Source organism: Convolutriloba macropyga, chromosome 10, assembly GCF_964194025.1.
Source record: "Convolutriloba macropyga chromosome 10, txConMacr16.3, whole genome shotgun sequence".
Lineage (NCBI taxonomy): Eukaryota > Metazoa > Xenacoelomorpha > Acoela > Convolutidae > Convolutriloba > Convolutriloba macropyga.
The window spans coordinates 18323895-18348901 of NC_134477.1; the positions used below are offsets into that span (position 1 = coordinate 18323895).

Consider the following 25007-nt stretch of genomic DNA (forward strand, 5'->3'; position numbering starts at 1 on the left):
AATTTTTGCAAATAACAAAACGACATGTAGCTCATGGTATAAGGATAAGGGAAGTAAATTGAGTTTTAAGAGTTGTTCTTTGTAAGGAATTTTGGCTCCAGTGATCCAATTTGCTGCTTTTTACTGTACACTTTCAATTTCACTGAGCTCAACTTTGCCTGGTTTCCACACACTTGAGCCGTAACTGATAATTGGAACAATATAACTGACATACGAGTGTTTCCTGTTTGCGTAATTTGCCAAAGAAAGGTTTCTCTTGATAGAGTAAAGAGCGTTTAAAGCCTTTTGAGTACGAGATTGAGAATGAGTTGCCCATATAAGAGTGTCGGCTACAACTACTCATAGGTCCTTCATTACTGAAGTGCTTCCAAAACTGAAATTTGGCAAGCGAGCTGTGCCGACGCCCTTCAACCACGAGCATTTACTTTTTGATAAATTTATTTCCATGAGATTACTTTGGCACCATTTCCAGATCCTCCGAATGTCGATATTTATTGCCACTGGGTTGGTTCCAACTATTTTGTTATCATCGGCGTAACCAAAAAAGTCTGACATGGAGCAGTTGGGAAGGTCATTGATAAAAACCAAGAAAAGCAAGGGACCAAGAACATGATCCCTGTGGCACTCAATGATAACGCTCAGTACAGTCGAGATAGTTCCGTTGATTCGAACCGTTTGCTTCCTGTTTTTGAGGCAGCTAATCAACAACTTCAGACATGCTCCTCCGATTCCCAATGAAGAGTTTTTCTATCAGTCGTTCGTGGTTCACCTTGTCGAATGCCTTTTCGAAATCAATATAAAAAGCCATGAGGAAATCGCAGCTGGGCGAATCAATGTTGATGAAAAGGTGGTGTAAGAATTCTATTAGATTCGTTTCCGTTGACATTTTTGAACGAAATCCACTCTGTGATTCTGATAAGAATGGCGAGACGAGGGGATATAACTTGTTGAAAATTAATTTCTCAAGCAGTTTCGAGACAGTCGACAGTAGGCTTATCGGTCTGTAGTTCGTAACTTCCTGCTTGTTGCCATCTTTGAACATCGGTACAATTTCATTTTCCATTCATTTGGAAAGTGACACTTGTTTGCAACAAGGGCATATAAAGAGATTTACACAGTGATTCTGACAAGTTTTTGAGGACTTCGTTTGCTATGCTGTCTGGCCCTTTTGCTTTGTTTACATCAAGATTTGACATCGCTTCTTTTATTTCGGCTTGGCTGAAGTGGATACTGTCTATTAGCGGTGTCGGATGTGCAACACGCTTTTCAGCGGTGTAAGTGTGTTCAGAGAACACCGATTGGAAATATTGATTGAACAATTCCGCCTTCTCTGCGTCAGTTCAAGCTATTTTGTCATCGAGGAAATCCTCTTGTGGAATATGGTTGGCTTTGGTCAGCGTTTTGAGGTTTTTTGGAGCTCCGAGAACCTGCCTTTTTGGAAGAGCTGTGTTTCATAGCTATGTTGATCTTTTTGAAGGGAAGTGATTAGATTCGTTTGTACTTTTTCTATTTTTCCTTCGTTTTCGTTCGTAGGGCGGGTTTCTTGTTTCTTTTGTAAAGTTTTCAGCTTTTTGATAAGATTGGAAGACACAGGTGTTACCCATGGTGCTAGCTCTCGACGATGCTTCGTTTTCCGTGGAACAAGATCCTTCAGAGCTTCATAGAGCCACTCGTACCACTTTTCGACCAATTGATCGGGATTGCTGAAACAGTATGGATTGAATGGGTGATCTTTTATGAACTCGTTAATTTCCTTCGTTAGCTTTCTTGAAAGCAAATAGCGAAAAATCTAGTTTCCTTTTGGTAAAGGCGTGTGTTTATGGTTGGGTGGAGCTTGGAGGCTTATTTTTTTGACGGAGTATGGTTGATGGTCTGAGGTATGAAGAATTCTCATTTGGTTATCTACCGCCACGTTCAGAGCTGTTTGCGGTTTATTGCACAGAATGATATCCAGAGATCGACCATTTTCACTTTTGTGCATTAATTGCTGGTAGTTGTGCTCGGTTAAATCATCTAGTACAAGTTGTTGATCAGGAGTGGCAGACGTCATTGAAAGCCAGTTCGTATGGTCAAAATTTATGTCACCGACTATGTAGACACAGGCAGCGTTGAACTCAAGCTTTTTGATCCTCAAGAATTTGATCAAGTTTGAAAACTGGACTGACTCCCATTTATATGTACTATCTTTGGGTGAGCTATAGATGCAGCATATGATAACAGGTTTCTGGATGGACAGTCGCACTATAACGCAGTCATTAAAATCACTTCGATGGCACAATTCGGAATACAGTTAGAGATTGCTATCAAGACCCCACCATGCTTTGACTTGCCGTTGCTGCTTGGGCGGTCTTTTCGGTGAATTTCGTAGCACGGTAAAAACAAAGCCGCATCAGGTATATTTTCAGTGAGCCAGGTTTCCGTTAAGCATAAAACTTCGTATAGATTTTTTGTTTGTATTAAGTTTGCAAAGTTTGTCCTTCTCTGGTGTTCAAGTATACTTCTCAAGTTGAAAATAAGGGTATTCAGGTAGGCGGATAGTCAATCCTCACTTGCTGAGTGAGAGAGTTTGATTTTAGACCATGCGCTTCCGATCTTTTGGTAGAGAATGCCGTCGTTTATTCTAAGATTTTTGGATTCAATGCCTTCTTGGATCATCTCGCGTCTTCGTTTAAGTGCTTTGTTTTCCAGGTCCGCTTCCTCGCGAGTTAGTTGACGACTGATAAATATTGGTGTGTCAAACGTTTTAAGTTCTCTCGCGGACAGTAAGATTTTTCTTCGCTGCCATGGATTTGGTATTTTGATCAGTATCGTTCTTGTTTTATTCTCATTGTACTTTCCCAGTCGGATTATATCATTGATTTCAGTGCTCACATTTAGATGAGTCAAGACTTTTTGCACCTCCATGTAGTCATAGTTTTGGCGGTTCATTGGGTTTTTATCTGCACATTCCTTAATTCCGCGGATTTGAATTCCGTAAAGTTCCTCAGGCGGTTTCTTTGGTATGTTTGTACCGCTAGTTGTTACTGGTTTTTGTACTTGAGCCTCCTTTGCTTTGTGGGTCAGGAATGTTTTTATTTCACTGATAGTCTGCTTCATGGCAGTCATTTCCACTTCGATATTTTTCATTTGTTTCCTCTGGTTTTCTTTGTTCTCATTAACATCTTGCATAATTGTTTCATGGCATTTTTCTCCAACACATTTATTGCATAATAGAAGAACATTTTCCAAGTGCGAGGATTGCCTTCAGTGCTACGTCACTAAGCTCCGTGCATTGCTCAGATAAATGCATTCGATTTCCACACATGGCGCAATCGAATGATTTCATTTTTGGTATCTTCTCATTACAGGACAAACAACTGTCGGTAACCAATTTTTTTCTAGTGTAGTGCTTGCTCATTATGAAGGAGGAGGGAGAGGACAAGCGACACGGGGTACTTAGTGGAGGGGCTCGGAGCCAAAGACTCACAAACCTAACCTGCACTAAGCGTTGTCTTTTTTCTGTCTCTTTGCTTCGCGCTTCTCCACCTGGTTCCTTCTCTTCTGTCCTCGTGTTTTGAAGAGTCGTTCTATTCGGGTTAGTGATGAATTTTTGCCGATAGAGTGCGCAGTTGAAGATCTGGTGACTGATGTACTTTTCTATACTTTTCCATTATATGGTTGTCGCTTTTCTTTGGGCTAAGGATATGTTGGGTAATGTTGGGCTAAGGATATATTATTCGTAGCTTCTATTACTTTCTCAATTGTTGCTGCAACTGATTCAGGAAACGGGCAACCATTAACATCACCATTATTTGATTCCGGATTTTTGAATGTCTTGATGTTCTCCTTACGAATATATGTTTATAGTTGCTCAAGCTCACACAAAAATTGCAATTCCGCTCTTCGTTCACTGTAAATTCGATCATTTTCTACCTTTTTAAGTATATCCTCTTTCATGATGTTCAATGCATTGGTCACAGAATTGGATATCGAAGTTTTCAAGTCAACCAATGTTTGCTGTGTGATAGCTGGGATTGAGGCTTGAATGGAACTTTTTATGTTCTCCGCCATTTTTTTCCACATTTCGCTCGACTCATACTGTTAATTGCTTGAGAATTCTGTGAAAGTTCGCTTTGCATTCGGTTTTTGTATAGGCGTCTGCTCTTGAAATTAAAGTTAGAAGGTTAGAAATATTACTTGTCCCATAAGAGTTTGGCTCACAATCCGTGTTTTCATAATCATTAGACATAATCCAAACGGAAACTATTTAATAATTGTATCACAATAATTAGGCTCGTTTTTTGTCGAGTTTGCTTTTTGCAGCCAAACACCGTGTTTTGTTTTTAGAAGAGTTAATGTCAAGTTTTTTTCTCGGTAAACCAAACAGTGAACTTATCTAATTTGCTGATATCTTCTACTGTTCTGTTTGCGATGCGATGACAAATTGCCAACTTAAAGGAGGCAACTTTTTTCATTTGTTCATTTGAAAGGCATATCATTCGCTGACCTTAGCAGTTATTTATTCAGTTCTTTAGGTTACAGTTCCTTTCAAATAATTTCCAAAGTGATGGAGAAGCGAGATCGTTATGTAACCTGCAGGAGTAATTGGAGGACTATATTTTTAAAAAGTCACTCGTTTTGACGCCTAGGACGTTCACTAAAAGTACCCTCCTGCAGACTTTTTATTCAGCTTTTCAAATACTGGGCTATTTTCCGCGAAACTTTTTTCAAAAACGTATATTGTGTTGTTGCAATCAAGACTGAATTATGATGGGAGCTTTCTTAGTATTTCTTTAAATCTTTACTCGGATAAAGGGCATCGACTTGTTTTTGCACTTGAGCTGAGCTTTTCTTTCGATTTTGTTTTCGATTGCCAGCCAACCTTTCGCTTGTACTAGCAGAAAAATTAGTGAATTTTTCAGCTTCCTTGTTTTCGTTCTGCTGTAAACTTTTCGTTTTACCCGTTATCTGATTGTAGATTTTAAAAAAATATATCTTCTGCGGCTTCGCGCTCTAATTTGCTGTGACAGAGTGACCTCAATTTGTATTCCTGGCTAGGCTGCTTTGATTTTTGTTGAATCTATTGGACACTTCAATGAATTTTCTCAATTATCTCTTCATAGTTACATCTCTTTTCAACTGATTACCAATAGAACTTCTCCGAGTCTCATTTCTTATTGAATTTAATGTTATCTGTTTTTCAAAGAGATTTATGAAGCTTCTATGGAGCTGTACTCTAAATCATCTTTCAGACTAGACAATTTTTCTGAACGTGTCGATTTTCTTTTTAACAGTTTTTATGTTCTCTAGCTTATTCCAGTTTATGGTGAATTTAATTAACAGTTTAAATTTGAAGAGAACTGCGTGATGGTCAGAAATTTCAAAAAAGGTGTTGTCTCTGCTGATGCCAGCGTATTTGCGAAAAACATCAATTGAAGTTTTATTGAATTTTGATTCTCGAGTGGGGATTGTTTTGCTAAAATTGACAAACTTACCCGATAGCAAATCAAACAATTTTTTGTGCTTTAATGCTTTGAGAAAAGTTAATGTTAAAATCTCCAAAAGTATTTTTCTAGCTGAAGGCTCATAGAAATTGGTTCTCGCCAAAACATCTCTTCTTTGGTGTGTTTTGCAGTCGAGGGTTCAAGTTTTGCTAACTCTTAAACTCTTCCTCTTCCTGGGTGTAATTTTTACCCTGGGGACCAATAGAGGCGTTTCTTTAACTCGCTCACTCCACGGGATCCATTTTCAGTGATAATTTAAAAGAGAAGTGCAAAAAACAGTATCAATTCTTTAAAAGGTTTTAATTTTGAATGCTCTTTTTGCTTTAATTTGTCACAAATAGGCTCAGATGCAGCAAAATTAAAGTGCGAAGGTCAAATATTCAAGTATTTGGTGGACACCCCCCCCCCCCCCGCAGAGCAGCTCAAATCTCATATTCACTATTTGGTGTCATTTGGAAAGGTAATGATCTTCTGGGAAGTCGTGTTTACAGGGCGTGGAAGGCAGCTGGTCAATGCAAATTGATTCTCCTCTTACAGTGGCATGGGGAAGAGGTTAGTCTTCCTTTTCGAGTTAAATACTATTTTCCATGGTGTTAAATAGTGTAGGCATTAAGTCAAGACATCATTAAATTTTTTCTGTTGTACCACCGCTTTGTAGGCATAAAAATTATCCCTCATGAGTACGCTCGCTATATTAGTTTTTTTTACTCTACTACTTTATAGCGTTATAAACCAAAATTGAAACTTTTTTTGAAAGAAATGAATACTAACATGTTTATAATAAACGGTCTACGTTTCAATAGATGACTTGAAGACTCTTGAGATTATCCGATAACCCCAGTTAGAAATTGAAATAGCAAATATAGTTTCGTCCTCAAATTAACATTTCACGATTGCTTTGAAGGTTTGTACGACAGTGATCTGGGTACCTTCTACGAGTACATAGGTGGTCTGTACATGGCATCTAATGTGAGTGACAGTTGCCGAGTGTGGAACTGCAAAGTGACCAATCCAGAGGAGATTGTGGGACCACTGGGAGATCTGGAACACATGGCCAGCTATCTAGGAGAGGGGGAGACACTCCAAGCGGGTAATAGTTGATATATTTGTTCTAAATTGCTCTGGAAGAGAAGCAATTATTGTAAACGTGTGTCTTTTATACGACTCGAGAAGCATTGAGTTTCTACAGGATTTTCTAATGGTGATCTAGTTTTTAATCGGTAACTTCTATTTGTAGAGGATGCGTTTTAGAAGAAGTCAAATGCTGCACGTGAAAAGACGTGTAAACACCTAAAAGTGTTTAGGTCAATCTGCTAAACAAAAGTCAATCAGAGAGATAATTTAGAGTGGTTTCTGTTCAAGCATCATTCAGAGAGACAGAGAGCGAGAAAAGTACGAATAAAAAAATTTGGCGCTAAGCGAGCGAAATTTTTTGATTACGTGCCGCTTTTTCAGAGTTTTTTTTATAGCTGCGAAGCTGTAAGCTGAGCGTAGCTATATTGCGGTGCTCTTGGTTTTTTTTACAACTCGAAGAGGAGTATTGGTTTTCTTAAGGTTTTTTTTTACCGGAAGTACTATTCGTTCAGACGCTGTTTTGACCTAAAAGCGAAAGTGAGAAAAATTGCCATGTGAACTAATTTTTTCTGAGCGAGAGAAGTTTTTTGATCATGCGCTGCGTTTAGTGAATGACTTTTTGACTTTGAAAAGTAGTTTTTGACTGAATGGCACATATAGATAACCGTTTTTAGCCGTTTTTTCGTCTAAGTGGCCCATTTTTTTGCTTGTAATTTGGTTTTTTGTAGAAATGATTTTTATTCAATGCTATATTGAAATGTAAACCATGGAAATTAATAGCTCAGTGTTTTGCAGAGCCTGAAAACGCGTTTCAAGTTCAAAATTGGCATAAATTTCTTGATTTTTTAATTAATTTTTGGCTTTTTTCCTATTATTTTCTTCATTTTTGGATCTTTTAGCCGTCTTTTTGTCAAAAATCAGTCAATATGACATTTTTCCGTTGACAATTCATATAGTCGATGCCTCTTTTTACCTCGATATAATTTTGTTTTATAAAATTGTACATATGCTAATCCGATTTTGGTAGTTTTTTTCCTATTTTTCTCAGCTTTTTGTCGGTTTTTTGGTTTTAATTACTAGAAATATTCTTTTTGTGCAACATGAGGGGCTTTAATTTCGTTTCAATAAAATCGTCAATAATTTTTTAGCGTTAAATTTTTGAAAATTAGTTAAGTTTTTTATAAATGCAGTCCTAAAAATTTTTTGGCCTTTTTTTTCAAAATGTTTCAATGTTTCTTATGTTTGATTTCTGCTTTTTCTTTTTTTTGATCTGTTCAGGAGGATAGATTTTTGTCTCAGATGTATCGTTGTATTTTCTGTGTCTCGAATAATGAAAAATGAAATGGTGTTAGTTTTTCTTGTTTTTTTAAATTTGATTTTTAAACTTTCAAAACTTTTAAACTTTGATTTGAACATTCAAAAATCAAGAATTAGTCTTTGTTACGGTGTTCCTTACATTGTGTCCATATTGTTCACATTCTAGCTTGTATCATTATAGCTCTGTCCTGGCACCTACATTTATACTGGTTTTATTTTTTTTCAGTTATTAACAAATTGAAGGATTTCGGCTTTTTCTTAGATTTTCGTCATTTCTTTGGGCTGCAATTGATTGCATTCAACATAAGGCAGTACTAAGATTTTACTAAAAAGCCTTTTCCGGAATTGCTACTTATTACTTTTAATAGTATTTTTTTCCGAGCTTGGTATTGTTCTTAAACATTTTTTTGCCTTTAAATATTACTCGGTTGCTTTTCTATGATTTTAATTTTAAATTAGTTTGAAATGATGTTGTCTAGCATATATACAAGAAGAAAAAAGTATATGTTGTTTTTGTCTTAATTCCAGTGATGAGAAATCTTACTGTAGTAGTTTTCTGATTCTTAACTTTGAGCTTTATTTTTTGAAAAAATTAATTTAGTTTCTAAGTTATTATCTGCCGTTTGCTTTAGCGATCTTTTTGAGATTAGAATCATGAATTATTGGAGGGCAGTTGATAGCCCTGTCAGCTTTTTGAGACTATCAGTGTTTTGACTATCCTAATTATTTTGCAATTATCCTTACCAAACGTTTTCAATAATAAATATTTTTGCGGCATTTTGTTTCTCTTGGTGACAGTGGTTTAAATTTCACCAATTTTTAGATCAGACCGGGGGGTGGGTAATGAGTTTATGGTTTATTAAAAAAGTAATGGTTTCAGCTGCAATTAGGGTTTTTGTCAAGTTTTTACGCTTCGAGTCGCTTCGGAATTCTTCCGGCTATGTTTTTTGTTTCGTCGTCTGACGCTCTTTTTTCGTTTTACATTTGTTCACACAGCAAAGCTGAAAGTCAAATTTTCTGAATGACTTCTTCCTCTCACTAACGGCATTTGCGCGCGTGACGTCATTTCTCACTCGCTTTAGCGAAAGTTTTTAGGTTATTTGCGTGATTAGATTTTGATCATACGTGACTTACCTCACTCAATAAAATGACTTTTGCACTTTAAAGTTTAGGTTTAATTTGAATTTGTTTAAGGTCAAAGGAACTCATTTGTGTAGTAAAGGTCCCTAATAAGAGGCTTCTGTGGAATGAATTTTAACAACCTTTATTGATTTATCGCTGAATGTTTTTTAGCCTAGTTTTTTGAGTGGCGTCGATTTTTTTTTCAATTTAGATCTGTATCTGTTTCTATTTCTATTATATGGCACGCAAGTCTATTCTTTCACAGCTATTCCGGCAATCTGCCGGCTATGTTCCTAGTTTTAAGGAAGCCTTTTGATCATCTAATAAAAAATATTGGACGTTCAGGCGCAATTTGGAGCTATTTTTGCCTTTTTGCCCTGTTGGATGGTTTTTAAGTAGTTTTTCGTAATCTTCTTCCATTTGTTCTACCATCTGGGGAGTTTTTCTTTGTTTGAACGTAGTAATTTTAGTGGTCTAGGTGGTTGATTTAATACATATTACTTCTGAGCGGTGTGTCTTAAAAAATGGGCTAATTTTATTCTAATTTTTGCCTATTTTCGTTTTTGAAGCTTTTGCCCATTTCTTCTGAAGTCGGCTTTCGGCGATGTCTTTTCTTGGTCACTATTTAACCTAGAACCATTATATATGCATTGCTAAAAACGGCTTGAAAGTTCAAAGTTTTATACAACAAATTTTTACTGAAAAAGTAATTATAAGTAATAATTTCCAATATCCTATATTGCCTTTTTATTGTTGCTTAGCTTTTCTCTGACTGACTAGTGAAAACCGAGTATCTTCTCTGACTGACTAGTGAAAATCGAGTATCTATAAGGCTTGACATACTTTCAAACTGCTTTAAACTCTTTTGAGAAAATGATGTTCAAACAGATTTTTGATTTTTAAGAGGCAATTTTTTACGTGCGGCTTTTTGAAATGTATTTGCTGTTTTTCTTTATTTTATCTACAAATCTTTTTGAATGGTGATACTTTTGTTCTAATAAAGCAAAGTTGCAGGTGTTTAAACCCCACAAAATGAAATGGCTGGTTTTCAAGACTTAGACTCTCTTTGACTTCATAAAATATAAGTGATTTTTTAGCTTTTGCCTGTTTTTGCAAGTATTTTGTTTGTTTTAGTCATATTAACGAGGGATCTCAATTGCTCTCTATTGAATCTAATTAATAATAATTTATTGATTTAAAAAAAAAATCGAAGCGTTTTAATGAATTTAAGAAAGTTTTTATGGAAATAATTTAACGATTTTTTTCTTTTATCGCTTTTTTTATCGTTCTATAACTCAGCTGCATTATGGACAGCTCAATGTAGCTCCTGTATGAGTTAGAATGTGAACCAGTTGAAAGGTTTTGATCTATATATAGTTTTTCACGACGTTGACACGACTTCCATTCAAAAAAATTTGTTTTTTATTGATTGAACTTTATTAATTTTCCAGATATACTTTTTGGCCGTTCTCATGTTATCTTTCCTTGTCATTTGTTCAAAGTGATTCATAAAGTTAATTAGCAGGCTCACTATTCTTTGAGATGTTAGAAGGGGACTAAAGGAATATACTTATTCGTATGTTTTTAGATGACGCAGGTTTGTTCGCGACTTGAACTTTTTACTTTTGTTTTTGAAGACTGACTTCCGCTTTAGAACGTTGGCTTTCATTTTTGATCAATGGAACGTCGCACTGACTGCCAACTAATCCCCTTTCCTTTTCCCCGCACTGACGCCCACCTATCCACCATTCCTAACCCCATTCGTACCCTCGCCTTTCCCTTACCCCCTTACCAACCTGCCACCTCCAACTAGACAACCCTCCCGCCTCCTACTTGCCCCACACACCTACCTATTCTCCACCAGCCAACTACCCCCCCAATCCCAATCTATTATCTATCCCCCATCTTTTATCTACCCCTCCATCTTCTATCTACCCCCCCCCCCCCCCCCCTAGATTCCTAACTAAATTACCGACCCTCATTCCTAACTAAATTTTTGTTGTTTCTATATATGTTTTGTTGTTTATATTTTTGTGATATTTCTGAAATAGGTACGGTTAATTGAAAGAAATTTTTTTGCACGTCTCTTTTAGTCGTTTTGGGTATTCTACAGTATGTTTTTATGCAACATTTTCGCTTGACCGGAGTGACTTTTATGCACTTGAGTTTCTGCCTCTCTCTTTCACAATTTCAAGCTGCTGAACTCAATTGGCGGTAATTTAATACTAAGTGTCAACTGGCCCCATTTTCACTTTAAATCTAAATAGTGGTATATATATTAAATTCTAATGAGGTTATTTGAAGCCCCCTAGTGAATTTTTCCTGTTCAGGCCACACCCTCCCCCTACTGAAGCCGGCTGCAATTGATTAGAGCTCTCAATAGCCGTTTGAAAGCAATTCTTCTGAGGTTAGTCGGCTATGTTGTAAATGTAGATAAATGGACAAGGATACAAGTACGTTATCTTAAAACCAATCCGGGCTACAATGACAACGTTATTTTGATCATTAGCTGCCAAAGTGATAGCTTAGCGGAGCTATTATTGGTCTTTTGATTTTCTTACAATTCAAAGAATTTGAATTTTATTGGGCGCTGTCTTCTTAGGATTCGAAGAAGTGGAAAAGTTGGAAAAGTTTTTTTCAAATTAATTTTATTGAGTTTATTTGAAGCTGGAAATGAGAAACGTTAGCAAATGATAGTCGCTCAACTCACTGCTTTTAGTATTTCTTCATACTGCTTTGTCCGAGAGTGGGAAAATTGAGGTGTAAAAAATATTCGAATTTTAGTTCGACCTGCCTGGCCATTGTTAAAATTTGAATTGAATTAGGGCGCTGTCTTTTTTTAAGATCTTTTCACACGTTTTCATGATTTTTGAAGCCAAATTAAAGTGATAATGTTTGTTGGTCATAACGAAAAAGGATGTGGAGTGAAAAAGACAGTAATTTTGAGGTATGAAATTTTTTTACTCTATTCTTAACCTGGAATGAGAAAACGGTGTTTGAACAAGCATTCGCTTTCTTGCTTGTGGTTTTTCATTCACATGCGGTAATTTAACATTGTTTTTAATGTTTTTTCGATTTTTTTAATCGCATTTTTATAGATGGATTTTTGCAATCCATTCATTAATTGATCGCAAACAAAGTTTGTTGCATTCATATTAGTCCTGTCGGTCTTTTTTATGCGATTAATTCTTCGTCCAATTCTCGACCAATTCTGCTCGACCAATTCTTTGTCTGACCCATTTGACTTTTCGTCCAAACACGGGACAAAACATGTAGAGCCCTGCGGGTATTAAATGCTCTTAGAGCCTTTCAGCTAACTAGTGTCCAGGTATGCGATTCACAAAAACTATTTTGGAGACTTAAACTTATGGTGTGGTGGGTGATTCTTTGAAATTGACCCCCCACAACCCCCCATCAGCCCCCGTCTCACCACACCCCACAATCTTCACCCCTGCACATCGTTCAGGCCGTGAGGGCCCCGTGCAGCCAAAAACCGCCCTCCCACCATTGCCCCTCCCCCCGTTGCCCCACCACCCATCAGCCCCTCGTTGCACCCCACACCCCATGCGCTCACCTCAAGCACTTTTAATTGAGCTAAAGCTAGCCTCACTATACTGTTGCTAGCTACTGAGGATGCCAATGGCTCGCTGTTCCTTTGAGAGCAGTTCGCCCGAATTTAGTCAGTGATGATAAATTGCTCTCAAACGATGTTTGTATTATTTTAGTCCTGTTAGTTTTTTATTGCAATTTTTCGCTTTATCAATTTTTTGTTTGGCCCATTTGACTTTTCGTCCAAACACGGGATAATCATTTAGCGCCCTGTGGGCATTAAGTCCTCTTAGAGCCTTTCAGTAAACTAGTCTCCAAGTATGCGATTGACAGAGACTGTTTTGGAGACTTAAACTAATTGTGTGGTGGGAGAGTCTTTGAAATTGACCCCCCCACACACACAAACCCCCCTATCAGCCCCCCTCTGACCTCACTCCCCAATTCCGTACCCCTGCACGTCGTTGAGGCCATAAGGGCCCCGTGCTGCCAAAAACCGCCCTCCCACCGGTGCCCCCTCCTCCTCCACTGTTACCCCACCACTCATCAGCCCCACGGTGCACCTCAATCCCCCCCACCCCGATGCGCTCACCTCACGCACTATCAATTAAGCTAAAGCTAGTCTCACTATACTGTTGCTAGCTGCTGACGAAGTCAACCGTTTGCCGGTGGTTTGAGAGCAATTCGCTCGATGTTATTTGGTTATGTTTGTCCATTCTTGGTATAGTTTAATTAATAAAGTTTCTTTGAATTGTAAGTCAGGACTTGACCTGCAATTTTATTTCGTCAAAAATTTTGTTTCGACCATATGACATCACGCGTTCTTCAAACCAGCGTTTATTTGTTCATTCATGCAATATTTCGTCTCCGTTGGCTGCGTGACGCATATTCAGCTCTTATTGGTGCGATTTTTTTGTTCTTTCCAGTATATAATTTTTTTATCGCACGTGATTTACCTCATTTTCCTAACTCTCAATTTGGTTTTAGCGACTCTAACTTGAAGATTTCTCTTCCAATAAGGGTGCCTCAATTTAAGGTTGGTTTAAGTCTTAGTTTAAGGCCTCAATTTAGGGGCCTGGTTATTTGAAGTCAGCTTCTAGAAATAAGAATGAAGTCTATTTCAAATTGAGACATCATATTTTTTCGATCATTTTTTGTACTGGTATTTTGAGACTATCTGTCTAAGAAGTCATAACAGCTATTTGGTGCCAATCAGACGGCTTTGTTATTCTATAAGCAGCAAAAGAAAATCAATGGCTACTTTGTTTTAACCTCTCAAAGACTTTAAAAAGTAGGTCAACTTTAAAGTGACTTCAAATACTCGATGTCCACCTCATTATCTCCCAAGCAGGTGTTGCTTTTCTGGTTGTAGACTTATTCTTATTAATATAAGGTGATGCACTTGTAAACAAATTTGTTATTTTTATAAATTAATTGCACTTATTGGTTCCACTGCCAAAAATCGTCTTGAACCAAATTTAAATTTAACAGATATGCTTTAACGATTTAATCTTTTATGTTTTTGATTTGTTTTTAGTACGTTTAACTTTAACGACCGCCCTCAGCTACTTAAAAAGGTTATTCTTTTAGCGCTTCCACATGTGACCAACTGAAGCAAATTGAACATATTTTTTAAGGTTCTAGGTTTAACTTGACTCTCATAATTTTCTCAGGCGAGATTTGATAGATACGTGATGACAAAGTACCGTAATATAATTTTTTAATCGGTTAACTACGCAAAAGGTGGTTTGAAAAAATTGAATTGTCTGCGTGCTCGTTCCTTTTTTGTTTTTATTAGATGGCATATTGATTGGTGACGTCGACACTGAAAAGCGAGCGAAAAAAACGAGTAGTTTTCAAGCGGGTCTGTTATCAGACTTCTTTCAAAGTAGAGTGAAATTTTTGACAGCTGGGACAATATTGTTTTCAATGATTGTGTTCAAATTTTCTGATCGTTTTTTTAACATATTCTAATGAGAGTAAAGCGCCTAGTTTGAAGTCGTGTTTTTCAATCTTCTTTTTAACGTATAGTGAATTAATCTTGCGCTATTCTTTATGATATTCAAACACTGCTTGTGTTCTATAGTACTGCATCGGTACAACTGTTTAGTCCCTTGGTAGGCACTTTATATTTACATTTGTATTCGAAAAGTTTGTTTTTCTGGACCAAAATTTTTGTGTATCTTTTTTGATACACAACCTGTCGTTCATTCCCTTCGTCTGTCGATCAAAAAAAGTTTGTCTGGCAGGATAATATTCCGCTCCTATTTTTTTCCTTACAATCCAAAGTAATTGGATTGTATTGGCGTGCTGTCTTTTTTGTAAGATCTGTTTAATAGCCGTACAGCGATAGCTGGGGCTATTATTGGCCTTCTCTTGGTTTTTTTTTCGTCGTCACAATTTTTGTTACGACCATATGACGTCACAACCACTCCAGATGTGCTTTTTGTTCATTCGTTCATGCAATTTCATCTTAAGTGCGTATGTGACGTCATTTTTTGCTCTTAGTGGAGCGAGGTTTTTTTGTTCATTTGCGTGATTAAATGTTTGGTCGTTTTTGACTTACCTCACTCTCAAAAATGACTTCCTCACTTTGAAATTGACTTTTATTTACTTTAATTCAAAGAAATAATGGCAGATGGTTGTGTGTCACTCTAAAGGAAGATTATTTGGGAGCAGCTAATAGACGCAGCAAAAACGTATACAGATTTTTAATCAAAATAGAACATATCAGCCTTCAATGAAAAGACGATTTTTTTTGGTCTGTCTTTTTTAATGTTTTTTTAGACTGCAGATCTACGACTGATTGTTATTCTATAAGCACCAAAAGAAAATCAATGGCTACTTTGTTTTAACCTCTCAAAGACTTAAAAAAGTAGGTCAACTTTAAAGTGACTTCAAATACTCGATGTCCACCTCATTATCTCCCAAGCAGGTGTTGCTTTTCTGGTTGTAGACTTATTTTTATTAATATAAGGTGATGCACTTGTAAACAAATTTGTTATTTTTATAGAATAATTGCACTTATTGGTTCCACTGCCAAAAATCGTCTTGAACCAAATTTAAATTTAACAGATATGCTTTAACGATTTAGTCTTTGTTTTTGATTTGTTTTTAGTACGTTTAACGTTAACGACAGCCCTCAGCTATTTAAAAAAGCAATTATTTTAGCGCTTCCACATGTGACCAACTGAAGCAAATTGAACATATTTTTGAAGGTTCTAGGTTTAACTTGACTCTTTCATAATTTTCTCAGGCGAGATTTGATAGATACGTGATGACAAAGTACCGTAATATGTTTTTTTAATCTGTTAACTACTCAAAAGGTGGTTTGAAAAAACTGAATTGCCTGCGTGCTCGTTCCTTTTTTGTTTTTATTAGATGGCATATTGATTGGTGACGTCGACACTGAAAAGCGAGCGAAAAAAACGAGTAGTTTTCAAGCGGGTCTGTTATCAGACTTCTTTCAAAGTAGAGTGAAATTTTTGACAGCTGGGACAATATTGTTTTCAATGATTGTGTTCAAATTTTCTGATCGTTTTTTTAACATATTCTAATGAGAGTAAAGCGCCTAGTTTGAAGTCGTGTTTTTCAATCTTCTTTTTAACGTATAGTGAATTTATCTTGCGCTATTCTTTATGATATTCAAACACTGATGTGTTCTAGTACTGCATCGGTACAACTGTTTAGTCCCTTGGTAGGCATTTTATATTTACATTTGTATTCGAAAAGTTTGTTTTTCTGGACCAAAATTTTTGTGTATCTTTTTTGATACACAACCTGTCGTTCATTCCCTTTGTCTGTCGATCAAAAAAAGTTTGTCTGGCAGGATAATATTCCGCTCCTATTTTTTTCCTTACAATCCAAAGTAATTAGATTGTATTGGCGTGCTGTCTTTTTTGTAAGATCTGTTTAATAGCCGTACAGCGATAGCTGGGGCTATTATTGGCCTTCTCTTGGTTTTTTTTCGTCGTCACAATTTTTGTTACGACCATATGACGTCACAACCACTTCAAATATGCTTTTTGTTCTTTCGTTCATGCAATTTCATCTTAAGTGCGTGTGTGACGTCATTTTTTGCTCTTAGTGGAGCGAGGTTTTTTTTGTTCATTTGCGTGATTAAATTTTGGTCGTTTTTGACTTACCTCACTCTCAAAAATGACTTCCTCACTTTGAAATTGACTTTTATTTACTTTAATTCAAAGAAATAATGGCAGATGGTTGTGTGTCACTCTAAAGGAAGATTATTTGGGAGCAGCTAATAGACGCAGCAAAAACGTATACAGATTTTTATTCAAAATAGAACATATCAGCCTTCAATGAAAAGACGATTTTTTTTGGTCTGTCTTTTTTAATGTTTTTTTAGACTGCAGATCTACGACTGATTGTTATTCTATAAGCACCAAAAGAAAATCAATGGCTACTTTGTTTTAACCTCTCAAAGACTTAAAAAAGTAGGTCAACTTTAAAGTGACTTCAAATACTCAATGTCCACCTCATTATCTCCCAAGCAGGTGTTGCTTTTCTGGTTGTAGACTTATTCTTATTAATATAAGGTGATGTACTTGTAAACAAATTTGTTAGTTTTATAGATTAATTGCACTTATTGGTTCCACTGCCAAAAATCGTCTTGAACCAAATTTAAATTTAACAGATATGCTTTAACGATTTAGTCTTTATGTTTTTGATTTATGTTTTTAGTACGTTTAACGTTAACGACAGCCCTCAGCTACTTAAAAAAGCTATTATTTTAGCGCTTCCACATGTGACCAACTGAAGCAAATTGAACATATTTTTGAAGGTTCTAGGTTTAACTTGACTCTTTCATAATTTTCTCAGGCGAGATTTGATAGATACGTGATGACAAAGTACCGTAATATGTTTTTTTAATCTGTTAACTACTCAAAAGGTGGTTTGAAAAAATTGAATTGTCTGCGTGCTCGTTCCTTTTTTGTTTTTATTAGATGGCATATTGATTGGTGACGTCGACACTGAAAAGCGAGCGAAAAAAACGAGTAGTTTTCAAGCGGGTCTGTTATCAGACTTCTTTCAAAGTAGAGTGAAATTTTTGACAGCTGGGACAATATTGTTTTCAATGATTGTGTTCAAATTTTCTGATCATTTTTTTAACATATTCTAATGAGAGTAAAGCGCCTAGTTTGATGTCGTATTTTTAAATCTTCTTTTTAACGTATAGTGAATTAATCTTGCGCTATTCTTTATGATATTCAAACACTGCCTTTGTTCTAGTACTGCATCGGTACAACTGTTTAGTCCCTTGGTAGGCACTTTATATTTACATTTTTTTCGAAAAATTTGTTTTTCTGGACCGAAATTTTTGTGTATCTTTTTTGATACACAACCTGTCGTTCATTCCCTTTGTCTGTCGATCAAAAAAAGTTTGTCTGGCAGATTAATATCCCGCTCCTATTTTTTCATTACAATCCAAAGTAATTGGATTGTATTTGCGTGCTGTCTTTTTTGTATGATCTGTTTAATAGCCGTACAGCGATAGCTGGGGCTATTATTGGCCTTCTCTTGGTTTTTTTTCGTCGTCACAATTTTTGTTACGACCATATGACGTCACAACCACTTCAAATCTGCTTTTTCATTCGTTCATGCAATTTCATCTTAAGTGCGTGTGTGACGTCATTTTTTCTCTTAGTGGAGCGATTTTTTTGTTCATTTGCGTGATTAAATTTTTGGTCGTTTTTGACTTACCTCACCCTCAAAAATGACTTCCTCACTTTGAAATTGACTTTTATTTACTTTAATTCAAAAAGATAATGGCAGATGGTTGTGTGTCACTCTAAGGGAAGGTTATTTGAGAGCAGCTAATAGACGCAGCAAAAACGTATACAGATTTTTAATCAAAATAGAACATATCAGCCTTCAATGAAAAGACGAATTTTTTTGGTCTGTCTTTTTTACTGTTTTTTTTTTAAACTGCAGATCTACGAAGCTATTGCGGCTATTTTCTGGCAATCTGCCAGCTATGTTCGGTTTTTCGGCTTTTTCACGTCATTGGTGATTTTGATCACACTGGAGTAGAAAAAGAGAGAAGAATTCAGTAGGTTTGAGGCGTGATTTTTTATTCGAACTTCCTTTAAATTTGAGTGGAAATCGGTATTTGATCAAGTTTTCGGTTCTTGAAAGCAATTTTTTCATGTGCTACAATTTTGACTTCGGTTTTCAGTTGTTCTTTGCTTGAGTACTATTAAAAAGATGCGTTTTTGTTCTAATTGGACCTATTTGCAATTGATTGATTTCATCAGCGGGCTGTTAATTCTTTTTATGACATTGACACTTCACTGTCTTAATTTATTAGTGAATATTTGATTTCTGCTTTTTTAAAATTTCCGTTGTCTTATCACTTATATTCATCATTGACAGGACTTATTTCTTGCTAATGAGGCATAAAAGAGCCTAATAATTGTTGGATTTTGTGGCTAGTGGTTCTCACACTATTTGTTCTCAACCATTTTTTTGGATTTTCGAGTTGTGGCAGCATTTGCTAAACTTTTAGTTGTCTTATCGTTTTGTGTCGCTAAGTAAGGGTCTCATTGGTCACTAATAGGTTTTTTCAGTTGATTTGTTTGTTTCACTGCAAAGCTAACAAAGGTAACGCTTTGTGTTGACTTTGACACTAAATATTTTCAGGCAGTTTTGTGAGTTTTTGTTCATATTTTTCTCTTATCTCTGTCTCTTTAATGACAGGTCTCGTCTGTTGACAAGAATGCCTATTTAATTGAATTTATCGTTTCAGTTCATAGTTTTAACTTTTTATTACTGATCTGCTGTTAGTTTTCAAAAATGTCTGTAATTTGTTGTCTGTGAGTTTTGCTTGTATTTGTTGTCTGTGTCTGTAGTTGTCTTATCATTTAATGTTAATAATGACAGTTTTCGTTGGTTGCTAATGATGATCAATTAGACCTAATTAGTTGCTTGAGTAAACATTCGTTTCTTTTTCATTTTGGTACATTCTTTTCTTATAAAATGGAAGTTAATTATTTAGTTTTGTTGTTTCTCTTTTAATCTTATTGGTCAGTCTCAACCAATTTTTTTAGAACTGCTTGAACGTTTTTGATGACTTCTTTTGTTTTATAATATTGTTTGGTTGAGGATTTTGGCTGGTAGTTTTGAGGTTCTTTTATCTTGACGCCACCGACAGATTCTGATTGTTTTCAATTTCTTTTGTTCTTGCCTCTTTTTTTGGTTTCTGTCATTGATTCCCACACTTTTCTTATTTTATGTACGCATTTTAAGGATTGGTAGAATCCAATTTTTGCTGTTGTTAAAGAGTCTGAAAAGACCATCTTCAAAAAAAAAGATTTCTAATTGTTTTCAGATTTTTTTGCGCATACATGATCAAGGGCGTTGTTGTCTATCTTAGGTTGATCTTGCTGATAAAGTGTGAATTTTGGGGTCCCTGGTTGATTCTTTTTTTGTATTGTAATTCAGGACTTTTCCTGCTAAGTTTTTTACTGTCCTATAAAAAATTGTTTCGCTTTACCTCATTTTGTCGCCTTTTCGACATTTTGCATGAAATCTTTTTGACTTCTCTACTCTGGTTCCATTGTTTGCTCATTCTGCTCAAAGTGCTTTTAAACAGCATTTGCTCAGTAAAGCAATCTAAGATTAACAGATCAGTATCAAAACATGGAATCAAAAATAGAAACGGGGCAAACACAGTCCCATTTTAGTTGCCCGCCATTCGAATTTTGTTCTTGTAAGTCTTAGTTACCATCTCTAATGTGTATGGATGTTGATACTAGCCCCTGTTACAGGGGGTATTTCCAACAACAACATGAGGTCAAAATAGTTTGGATTTTCTTTTCTTTATTAAATCAGTTTTTTTCCTGTGTTCTTTCAATCTCAACCGATGTTTCGGTCCGGCAATCTCCGGTATGTTTGAATATTGGGCCCGCATTGATTATTCGGTGACAGGTATCTTGAGGTCCTCAATGACCGGTATCACGAATTAATGAATGAATAATTCATCTCTCCCATTAATACAGTTTTTATCTCTGTTTTTGGCACCTTTTTGCAAAATTTTGTTTTTTCAGAGTTTGGCTGCATTTTTTGCTGTTTCGATTTTTGCTGTTCTCTCTTTGCTGTTTTTGTTAGATCTCATCTAATTTGACGCTTTTAATTATTAATTGCTCTCAAACGAAGTTTGTAGCAATTATATTAGTCCTGTAGGTATTTTTTAAATGCGATTTTTCGCTTGACCGATTTTTTTTCTGACGATTTGACTTTTCGTCCTCAAAAAACGGGATAAACAGGTAGCGCCCAGTGGGCATTAAGTGCTCTTAGAGCCTTTCAGCTCTGTTTTCAGCTCAAACTGTTTTGGAGACTTATACTTATGGTGTGAAGGGCGGTTTTTAGAGGTTGAGACACCCCTCCCTCCCCCCCCCCCCCCCCCCCCCTGTTGACCCCCACCCCCACTATTGCCTCCACCCCCCACCGCGTTGTTGCCCCCCAACGCAGTGTTCCCCCTCATCAGCCCCTGGTGCCCCCCCGTGGCTAGCTACTGACGAAGCCAACCGCTTGCCGGTCGTTCGAGAGCAATTCGCCCGACGCTAGTCGGTTATGTTTGTTATGTTTAAACATCATTTGTTTCCAAACAAATTCTGATGAGTTTTGATTTTTGCCGGCTATGTTTGTTTTGATGCTATGTCCCTTGCTTCTTTTTTTAAAGGTCTCATGCAATTTAGTCCATAAATGTTTGTTTTTGAGATCTACCAGCTCTTTCGTTTTTTTTTAATTTGTTCCTTAGTTGTATTAACAAAAAAATGTCGTTTTTATTTGTAGATGTTTCAATTTCATTGAGCGATTTAATGATTACATTCATTTTTTATCAACTATTATTAATAGCCGCCCTCATCTTCTCAGCCGGCTATTATAGCGCTCCTATTTTTTTTTTTTTTTACTTCGTCGAATAAAAAAATGTTTTGCTTTACCTCATTTTGCCGCCTTTTCAACATTTTGCGTGAAATCTTTTTGACTTCTCTAGGCTAGTTTCTCTCTTCTCTCATTCTGCTAAAAGTGATTTTAAACATCAGTTGCTCAGCAAGGCAATTCAAAATGAACAGAGTCAGTATAAAAAATTGAAGTCAGAAATAGAAACGGGATAAACCCATAAAGCCCAATTTTAGATGCCCACTATTTGAACGTCGTTCCTATAAATATTAGTTACCTCTCTCTAATGCTTATTGTTATTGATAGTAGCCCCTGTAGCCTCTCTCTAAGAAACAGAAGTATGTTCAACTACGAAATGCCATCAAAATAAATTGGACTTAAAAAAATGTTTTTGTACAAAAATCTTTTTTTTTTCAATATCTTCTGTTATTTCAATCCCAATCATGCTTATTGGAATCAATGGCGGCTATTTTCCGGCAATCTGCCGGGTATGTTTTACAAAACCAGCGGAAAAATTTTAGTTTTTTTGAAAATCCTCTTTTGTCTGTTTGCTTGCTTTTTTTCATAGCTTTGTTTTACTTGAGGTTAGTATGTCTTTTTTGGGCGGGTTCTTTGGTATTTGAGTTCTTTTTTGTATGAGTGTTAACTTAGCTTGATATGCTCTGTTGGCTCTCAATTGGTGTTCCTCCAATAATTTGGTCAGGTCTTTGGATCATCTTCGATTATAATTCAGGAAATGTTCCGCTGCTATTTTTTTCAATAAACCCGAGTAGTCACGTCCAAGAAATTTTCAAATACCACTCATATGTATGAATTTCAGGGTCTAGTTAGTCATTTCTATGCATTTTAGTTTGTAGCAGTTAATTTTACTGCAAAATAGTACCACCATAACTATAATTTGACGAGTTTAGTAATTTTTATAGTTCTTGTAACCAAATCGTCTGTATTGAGTTGGTTCCAGGGTTATCTTGAAAGTTTTTTCAATGAGTATTTAATGAGTATCTTATTGCTTTTTATTTATTATAGGTTAGTTTCTGATTAATTGCTCTAAAACAATGTTTGTAGCAATTATATTAGTCCTGTTGGTTTTTATGCGATTTTTGTTCTAACCCATTTGACTTTTCATCCTCAACAACGGGATAAACAGGTAGCGCCCGGAGGAAATTATGTTCTCTTAGAACCTTTCAGCTCTCTAGTCTCAAAGTGTGCGATTCACAGAAACTGTTTTGGAGACTTATACTTGAAGGGCGCTTCTTAGAGATTCTAATGGCTATATTAAGCACAATTGCCTTCAATTTGGGCGAGGTATTCCTTTTAATGTTGCATCTAATAGTGCAAGCTGCAGTAATTGCACCCATTTATTGCTGCAGCATGCTTATCAAAAAATTTCAATAAAATTGCGTGTTTCGAGGAGAAAATCCTAAATCATGATGTTCTTTATCTGATCTTTCTGCAAAAGATATCGGGGTTTATTCAAAATCATTCAAGTAAGCAATCATTGTAGTCAACGTTGATGAATAACAGTTTCATTGCACTCCGTTTGCACTTTGCCCTTCATTTGCAGGCGAAATGGTTTGGATGACAGATTGTACCCCGCACGAGTCCCTGCCCCTGAAGAGGGGAACCTACAGACAGTACTTCAGACTAGTGACTAGTCAAGTTAGTGTGTGGTATGCAGACCACTCTACTCCAAACCCACTTGGCATCACACCCCCTGATCGCGTGACCATTGTTCATGGCAACAAGTTTGGGCTCACCCAGGAGCAGTATCCGCATATTCAGTCAAACTCTAATCAAGAGAGTGAACCAAAAATGCGCAAACGATAAAACCTGGCTGGTGATAAACTTATATTAGAATTTATTGTTATTGACCGGTCGCTGTTTGACTAGCGATGAGAAATAGTTGTCTATCATACAGAGCAAGATATCTTTGCTGTGATTAGATTACAATGTTGAAATATTCTCTCTGTACTATATATTTGTCTTTAAATGCACAATAGAACAGTTGCAGGAAAGTAGTGTTCGTAGTTTAATCATAAGCGCATCTCGAAATTATAAGTGCCGTTAAGCTGTTTTTGGAAATAGCTAAAAAATAGTGCGCAATATCCGCACCACATTGATTGGTTTTATTACCTGTCGGAACATTTTGTTGTTGTTGGGAATTTACGACTGCTTGTCGAGGGTTCTTTCTGACCCTTGAGTCTTGCTTTGCTTTTAGAGAATTGTCCGTAAATTTCTGCATCAGTGACAATCGCAACACAGTTGTCACGTGCAGATATTTTGAGTGTTGAACGATTTATTAACAAACTTCCACATCAAGTTTAGTATTCGGTTTTTCAGTCCTCGCGGTTCCATAAAATTTTTTTCATTGTCGATTCGGTTTGGTAGTCTGCAATTTTTGAGAACGAATTTATTTCGCGCCTTTTCGAGCCTTACTTTTCTGAGCGTGTACAATTCTGTGGATCTTCCTCGAACTTTGTTTATTTCAGGTATTTCAATACCGTCTCTTGCTTCTTGAGTAAGCTTTGAGAGAGTGAGATCGTTCATCTGCATGTACATTGGTAATGGCAAGATGTTCAAAAACCTCAGTTGATTCTCATAGGGATGGTTTCGTCCTGTTATCCACCTAACTGCTTTCCGCTGGAGTTTTTCAAGATTGCCTCAATCAGATTTTTAGGGCGTGGTACAGTTGATTCCGTATAAGACTGGCAGAACCAGCGATTTGTATAATCCCAGTTTTATGAAGGCTTTTACGGCATAGGTGACATTCCTCCTTATCTAGTAAAGGACTCTGTTTGCTTTGTTGAGTCTATCATTTATATGAGCCGACCATCTGGCCCTCTTATGTTTAGTATTGCACACTTTTCGACTGCAAGTTGCATTTTGTTTGTGGCTACCCAGTTTTGTACTGCATTTATGTCCTCCTGGAATTCGGTGTCACTGTATCCTTTTGAGAGGATCTTCAGGTCATCGGCAAAGAGGTATGGATCGATAAATCTTAGGACATCTGGGAGGTCGTTGATGAGTATACAGAACAGAAGAGGTCCATGCTGACGCTTGCTCAAGTGTTTTTCAAAGTAATCATATAAAGGCTTGTACATGCATTTTTCGAAAATTATACTTTCGATATTCAGTAGAGAAACCGGACTGTAATTCGTGACCAGCCTGCTGTCGCCCTTCTTATAAGTAGGGGTGACTGATGCGATTTTCCATTGGTCGGGAATTTTTCTCAAGCGCTTTATGTTCTCAAAGACTAGGTATAAGACATCAGTCAGTGGTTTCGCTGTTTTTGGTAGCAGATAGGGGGTACCCGTTAGGGCCTCTAGTCTTAGTGATGTCGAGCTCCGATTGTATTCGATTAACTTTTTGCTTTGATATAGAAGTTTGTTAAAGTTGGGTTCATAGAATTGATGTCTTCTATGCTAAAAGAATGTTTAGGAGTGTAGACAGAATGAAAGAAGTCGTTTAGTAAGTTTACTTTGTCTTCAATGTTGGATGCTGATCTTCCACCATTAATTAGAACTTTTGGGAGGTTTGGTTTGG

At 36.4% G+C, this 25007-nt stretch overlaps 1 protein-coding gene across 1 annotated transcript in view; it reads left to right on the plus strand.

The window, feature by feature from the left end:
- The window catches only part of LOC142348337 (uncharacterized), a 31309-nt gene extending 7869 nt beyond the window's left edge, over positions 1-23440 (plus strand). Inside the window, exons 4-6 of the mRNA XM_075399647.1 lie at positions 5975-6035; positions 6388-6573; positions 23029-23440. Of these exons, the coding sequence (XP_075255762.1) occupies positions 5975-6035; positions 6388-6573; positions 23029-23291 (510 nt within the window). The 3' untranslated portion in view covers positions 23292-23440. The remainder of the gene's footprint in view (positions 1-5974; positions 6036-6387; positions 6574-23028) is intronic.
- Positions 23441-25007: the final 1567 nt, after the last annotated feature.